Source organism: Lissotriton vulgaris, chromosome 2_1 (assembly GCF_964263255.1).
Source record: "Lissotriton vulgaris chromosome 2_1, aLisVul1.2, whole genome shotgun sequence".
In the NCBI taxonomy this organism is placed as follows: Eukaryota; Metazoa; Chordata; class Amphibia; order Caudata; family Salamandridae; genus Lissotriton; species Lissotriton vulgaris.
In genome coordinates this window covers 719,363,016-719,370,802 of record NC_141687.1, presented here as the reverse complement: position 1 = coordinate 719,370,802, position 7,787 = coordinate 719,363,016, and the positions used below count along the sequence as shown (strand labels likewise).

The window sequence follows — 7,787 nt, the reverse complement described above, 5'->3', positions numbered from 1 at the left end:
GGTAAAGGATATAAGTTCAGGTGAGGGGGCACCCAAATTAGTAAATATCTATTAGATGACTATCCACCCTATTTAGGGTTCTTGAAAACCGAGGTTGACTTCAAAAGACAGAATGCTGTCCAGGATTAATGAAGTAAAATGATAGGAATATGGCACATGTGAAATCAATAAAGCTAGAGAGTTAAGTAAAACAGAAGTTCCTTTCAGGAAATTCAAAACCACAGTCCCCTTGAGGACAGATCCGACAGCTAATTCTGCTTTATATTGCCAATGCTAACTCACAAAGACACGTAAAATCATATGCCTGTTTGCCAGGTCCTTTACTGATGACATGAGGATGTCAGGGGAAGAATTTCAGCATGTTATGTCCAGCTTTCTTATATAAACTTTACAGACATTTATTCTGAGTGATGTTTTATTTCAATGTTGTACCTTACCCCTTAGATGGCCGGTGTGCCAGTCATAGAATGAATTCCAAATATCTGTCTCAGTTTTCATTGTTATCCCATCATTGACTTCATCTTTCAGCTAAATGCATTTTTTTACAGTGTTTATTCATGGTGTGATGACTTGGGCAATGTACAATTTTCACTTCACTATTTTACCTAACTATATTGAGAACAAAAACGGATTATATTCCAGAACATACTGCTTCATATGTTGGATTTGATTTTCCCTAACAAGTAACATGTTATAAAAAGTTTGAACCACTGTTCTAATATAAAAAGTCACAGAATAAAAGAATAAGACTGCCCAAGATGCCTTTCCAAAAAAGGGTAGCTATTAGGGCCATGTCTTTGGAGTTGCTACTGTATCTCTGTGCCACATCATGATATTCAAACTCTCAAGTGTTACAGACCAATCTAGAATGAGTGTATTCAATCATTATGGTGTAGAGATGCAGATGATCACAGAATATAAGAATTGTGTTGAAAACATTATTCAGATCTTAATGTTCAGAAGTGTCAAAGTGGGTTTAAAACTTGTCTGAACGTGAGAAGAATTTTGGGGGAAATATGTGCAGTCACTTATACAACTTAAAAACCCTTATGTGGAAGACATAAAACATTACAGTAAGTCTATCATACTATTCCAGTCACTTCACATCTGACTGGATGAGTGAGTTGGCCGACAACAGAATTCTGAGGAGATCTTTGTTCATGCTGACCCTGTTCCCAGACTATGAAGAAATTCACACCAGTTTAAACTGACAGAAGGGTGCTGATTTGAGTAGTTTTGGTGACTTTACAGTTGTGGGTGTTTTCTTCTTTTGGGCATGGTTCTTTAATCATACGATTTGCATTTTATTCTTCATCTTTTCATGAGTTCTTATAATATAAATCCAGTTCTAAGTCTTGAAAACCCTTCCTCTTTAAGAGCACTATGAGGCAAGGTTTTGTTAATTTTGGATAACTTTCTTCTGAACCCATACCCTAAGCTTGAGTGACAGGTTTGTGGCATCTGTCAAGCACTAATCCGCTAAACGCTATATCTTTCGATAGCTTTTCCTATTCAGTCTCCTTATGCCTGTAGTCACTTGTGTATTTAATGTGTGACACGATGAGTCTCTGATCTCCAAAGCTCCTGCTCCCTGTACTGCTACTTTGTATATTACAAATGATTTTAAAGAAATGTGTGATTTTGGTTTGTTCCTGAGCAGTAGAATCATTATGATTGGTATCTAAATAAGATTTGACTAAAAATGGAATATAATGTAGATTATATATGTTCTAATATGCGTTTTCCTCGATATCCTCCACTCCTTGTTTCAGCTTCGTAAACCTTTTCTGCCATTTGCTTGTAGTGATCATCCACTCTTTTTCTGCGGGATTCCTGGAAAATGAAAGTAAACGGAAGATATTGGGTTATTCTATTATTTCATCTACCACTTATTTCTTTTTTGAGTTGACTAACAGAAATGTTACACTCAGTAAGTCCGGCAGGAGCTCAGCATAGGACATTCGCCTCTATATGGTTGTGTGGATGGATGGACAACATGCCTAGCCTGCCTTAGTGCTGAGGACTAATCTTTGGTAAGGCTTTGAAATCACCAACAAGAAAGGACGGACAATGTCTTGCAGTGATATGTTTTTAATTAATTTGTGAAATAGCTAAATCTTTCAAATGCTTCATAACTGTCTAATTGTAAAACACCATAGGGATTATCATGAGGTATTGCGCATATACTAGGGTAAAAAGTATTTAAGTGGGTGGACCTAAGTTCTTTTTCTTAAGAGCTGTGCCTACATGGGCCAATTATAATTGCACAGTATTGAGAAGTACGGACCTAGTGTTTAGGCACTATTAGACCCCCCCTATGTACATTAGCCAATTACTTGTTGGGGAAATGTGTCCTTCCTACCATGTGACCCTGCTTCTCACCACCCAAGGCGGTAGAGCCTGCTCCAGGTCTGGGATTATGCCAATTTTGTGTAACATTACTCAGAATGTACATAAACACAGTTTCAGGTTAGTTAGGACAAAAAAAAGTTAATTCACCATGATTCGGAAAGAAAATATTAACAGGTAACATGCACCTACATTTTTAGTAAGTGAGGAAACACTATCCTAGTGGAATTGTTCCCCAAACCTGATTGTTTTTCTGCACCTTCTTAGATTTAGGTACATACCGAAGGATTTTTTAGAATAACTTTTGGGATATGGCATGTGTGTAAAGATAGGCAAACTTGACTGGAGTTCCTTTGTATATAGTTTCTGTGGTGATATGAATAAGTGGTGAACACTAGTATGGTTAGGGGTGAATGGTCCTCTAGACCTGGTAAAGATGTGGGAAGTGGCAAGAGGCAGTTTGTGCAGGTAAATCGTACCCATGGCTCACTGGGGTTGTACAAAAGGGCACATACCCATCTTTAGGGGGGAAGGCATTTCTTAGATGGGACCAGAGGGCTTCTAGGAGACGATCACGCTATCTCAGAAGAGCTTGTATGATAAGTCGATAATTCTTCACTGGACAGAAATATAAGCCAGTTAAGGTAAGCCGAGAATGTGCATGTAGTGTCTGTAAATGCATTTCTGTCAGCCCAGAGCCTAAAAAACAGGAAGTACTGTTATAAAGTTCCCAGGTAAGAGGACCATGGCCCTTTTGGCTAAAACCCAATATTAGCAACAGAAGAAACTATTATTGCTGGATCCTACAGGAGTCGTGCAGGCACATTTGTAACTGTCTCACACAAAGACAGACAAGGCCACTTGTTATTATCTGTCACTGTGGAAATGGACTTTAAAGGAAGCTTCCCTATAGACAAATTAGCAACTCACCCTCTGGGGGGGAACAGTAGTAGGTGATCTGCTGAAGGGGGGGGGTCTCTTTGGGAAAAATGAAGTATCTGATTAGAGTAAGGGAGTTTAGAGAGCGGAGCAGGTCTGAGTGCCCTCTCTTCCAACTTGGAAGAGTTTTTTCTAGGAAAAACTGGCTGCATGTTACTAGTTACAGTGGTAAGATCTCCTGGTTCATCTCACTTGGAACTTTTTGTAGTGACGTTCGGGTCTCCTGCAGGAACTTGACAACGCATTCACAGACAAGATGATAACAAATAATGTCCTAATATCTGACACTGGCTTGCAATTTCTCTTAAGCAATTACTTTATTTAATAAGCATAATAACTGATACTGGACAGAAAAATGGAAAACCTCAGATAGTGTCTCTACTCTGCTAAATAACAAGTTCTTTAAAAACAGAACAATTCATTTTTTGAAAAGAGTTTTTGTACAGATGACCAGATGCTACCAGTGTGATATTTATTTTGAAGAAATGTTAAAAGGCTAGAGGCACGGAGATTGTAAATTTAACCCACACAACACGATCTGAAAGATTTAATACAATGAAATTCAGTTTCAGCAGAAAGGATAATTGATGCCCACCATTATTCAGTTGAAGAATGGAGGAAAAATTAAATGTGCCATCACCCTTGGTGAAATAATATTCTTTTCCATCACTCATTTTACTTGAATTCAGACAGCCTGCTCAAAAACACTTCAAATAGGTGGTCCGCCATTGAGTTATTCTTTAATATTACAGTCACACTCTACCACTTAACGAACATCAATAAGGGCATACATATAGACATTTAAAAACGGAATTAGTATAGGAAGCTTTTTATAAAACGTTATTATATAAATTGTTGAGAGACAAATATTTTATTAAGACTACTATGTGTATGAATTGTAGGCCTATCAGATGGTACTAACATTTTTTTTCTTTTATTGAGCAGAGCCACAAGAAAACAGTTGTTGTTTATACATCACAATAAATGTTTTGCACTGTAAGCAAATCGCATCTTAATTCAACAAAACATCATCAAATTAAAAACCAGCAAGATAATCACAAACCCTTGAAAACGTTTTAGTGCCCCCCACCCGCTCAGCATAAGCTTCTTCAAAACATTTTGTGCGTTTCATCTTACTCAACCATTTCTCAAACAAAGGTAGTTCCACTGATCTCCAATTTTGTAAAATCAATGAACGGGCAACCAGCATAGCAATATCAGGAAAACGTCCCTGAGATTCAGAAAGTATAGCCTCCTTAATACCTAAGCCAAATAAAGCAGCTTCTACTGAAGGTTTATACATTTTCATTATCACACCACTAAAATATGTAAATATTTTTCCCCGAAACCTTTAATTTAGGGCTGGAAGAAAAAAATGAATTTATAAGCCTAAACCTCGACACTCGATTAATTTCAAAGAAAAGAACCCCGAAAAGTCCTTTTGTTTAAAAACCATACACAAACGATTTGAAAAGTCCAATAATGTTTTATATCAAGTTCTCTTTGGAAGTTTCGAGGACTTTAAAAAAGTAGGGAGTTGAGTTCCAACCTCTTGGATCATTTTGCTGATAAAAAATGTATCAACCCGACAAGGTTTAGATAACAAACATGCTACATAATCCAAAAAAGATGCATCATAATATAACTGCATATTTGGGAGTGCCAACCCACCCAACTGAGTATCTAATTGCAGGATTGGCAATTTAACTCTAGCAGTCTTTTTATTCCACAGGAATGATCTAATCATAGCGTCGATCCCTTTAAAAAAACTACTGTTGACCTTAACCGGAATATTTGTGAATAAAAAAATCAAAAGAGGTAAAATCGACATCGTAATTAATGCCACTCACCCTATCAAAATCAAAGGAAGATTAGACCATTTGTTCAGCAAATTCTGATTCTTAATACTGGTAGCTTCATAGTTATTCTTGACCAATTCCCCATAATGACCTGTAACGTATATTCCCAAATACCTAATAGGGTCAGTTTTCCTTACTTGTTTTTTTAATTCTTCTGGAAGGCATACCGGCCCAGAATTTAACATTAAAATGTCTACTTAGAAGTATTAATTTTATAGCCCCCTATTTGTTCGAATTTCCTAAATTCTACCAATGTTGACTCTAAATTTAACTTTTCTGGCTCTAGATATAAAATAGCGTCATCAGCAAAAGTTTCAATTTTGCCATTCCGTTGATTGGGGCTCTAATATTCCTATTGGCTCGTAATCTAGTGGCAATTAAAAAATTGTAAACAAAAGAGGTGATAAGGGACAGTCTTGCCTGGTCCCACGATTTATCTTTAATAACTCTGCTTGTTCCCCGTTGACTATGATCTGAGCCTGCGCCCCTTGGTAAATATTTTTGATCATAGTTATTACAGATAATTGAAAACCAAACCTAGAAAGTGTATAAAATAACAAATCCCATTTAACTAAATCAAAGGCCTTTTTTGCGTCCACCATCATGATACAAGCAGGGGTCTTATTCATATTAAAAAAATCAAGGGCTTGGATCAAAAAACGGGTATTAGTCTACATCATCCGGCCTTCAATAAACCCTGTTTGATCACCATGAATCACTTCCCTAGCTGCAGAGGTAAAACGCTGTGCCCTAATCTTCATGAAAATTTTGTAGTCAGTATTCAATAAACTGATTGGATGGTAAGAATTCAAATTATAAGAGGGTTTACCCATTTTTACAAAGCTAACTACTATTGCCTTTTTAAATTCAGGAGGCACCACCCCACCCATTTTAATATAATCAAATAGCTTTACCAAAACGGGCATCAACTCTTTCATGAAGCATTTATAGAGTTCACTCGGAAACCCGTCCTCACCACAAGCTTTATCTCCCGCCAAAGATTTAATGGCTGTCGCTATCTCTGCTTCTGACATTTTCGTCTGAAGCATCGTCACTACATTCTGCGATATTTTAGGAACTTGAAGTGAAGCAAAATACTCCTCAATCAACTCAAAATTAACCGAATGATTAATGGTATAAAGTTGTTGAAAGTGATTTAAAAAGATTTGAGGAATATCAGCTGTATCAGAACCTACTGTATTAGATTGAGGATCTATTATTACTACAATGCAAGTGGATTCTTGTCGAGCCCGAGTTGACCAGGCGAGCATCTTGCCCACCATTTGACTTTCTTCATAGACCTTCTGAGAGTACATCTGGGAGCTACTTATTTCTCCTAAAATAAAAAATCTCCTAAAGCCTTCCTGGCCTGTTCCAGCTGAGTCCGATTTAAAGGACCATGGTACTAAAATGTTTGTCTTCTATTTCTCTCTGGCTTTCATTCTTTCCTTCTCGATGACTAAACTGTTTTATAGAGTATGGTGAGGAGACATCACAGACCCCTCTAAAGTGAGAACGCCACATTACCATTGAAGGGTCTTTTCTTATTAAATGTATTGCATTAAATTGACATCGACATATTATCATGTAAATGTTATTATCCTTGTTTATTCCCGTTTAGGTTGCCCATAGCTAAAGTAGTCCTGCATTTTAAAATGGCCAACTTTGGTTGCTTTGGGACACTTTAGCATTTTATTTCTCAAAGAAACTGGAGTCTAAATTATCTAATGATCTTTAGCTTACTTTCTCTTATGAAATGTTTTCTTTTCAATATGAAATATTTGGTAGAATACTCAAGGAGACACCTGCAGAATCCAGGCTGGTCATTGTATCTCATCTTCTTACAGGTAATATGCAAGTGTGAAGGATGCTAAGAAAAGCTGTATTGTGTAAGGCCCTTAGAAGCTAATGAGCATACAAATGTATCACCTCACATTAACCTGATTGGATCATTTCCTGAGAACTGTGTGTAGGTGTAGCAAATGTCAGATTCATGTGATATATGTTGGTGCAGAATAGACTGAGTCAATCGTTTTTTTTTGTGTTTTTTTTTAAAACCTTTATTATACCTTCACAGTTTTACACAGCTTGTCGCCTACAACCCGAATGGGCCGGCCGCTAATCAAGGTGTCAACGAAAAACGATCTTTACAATACATTTGTGCAGGTAGTTGCCGAAGTCATGAAGGTAAAGATCGGTAAACAAGTGGTGAAGGTTAAATACAAATGGTCCATGCTTGGTGATCGAGGTTTTCATTTTCTGTTTTGTACCTAAAGAAAGAACCCTCAAAACTTCGGGAAGTCACAGTACGATCAATGAGTATGCTTATTGCCAGTTAGACATGAGTTTATTCCTGAGTTGAAACCAACGTCATGCACGCCCACAAGGCGAGTTAGGGTGTGAGCGAACCATCTCTACCCCCCCATCCCCCCCAGAAGTACCCCCCCACACTACTCAGCCCTCCTTATCCCAACCCGTCTTCCTCGTCTGAGTCTAATGGGTCATCTTCAGGTAATGGATCGCAAATGTCGCCCCGGTATGCGTTCCATGGGGACCACACCTTGTTCCATTTGGCCGGACAAGCCCTGTTCAAGTAAACTGCCCGTTCTGTGATCATGGCCCTGTCCATATTTACGCACC

At 37.8% G+C, this 7,787-nt stretch overlaps 1 protein-coding gene across 1 annotated transcript in view; it reads right to left on the bottom strand.

The window, feature by feature from the left end:
* Positions 1-545: 545 nt before the first annotated feature.
* The window catches only part of C2_1H11orf16 (chromosome 2_1 C11orf16 homolog), a 171,762-nt gene continuing 164,520 nt past the window's right edge, over positions 546-7,787 (bottom strand). The window contains exon 9 of the mRNA XM_086955992.1: positions 546-1,833. Within this exon, the coding sequence (XP_086812118.1) occupies positions 1,720-1,833 (114 nt within the window). The 3' untranslated portion in view covers positions 546-1,719. The remainder of the gene's footprint in view (positions 1,834-7,787) is intronic.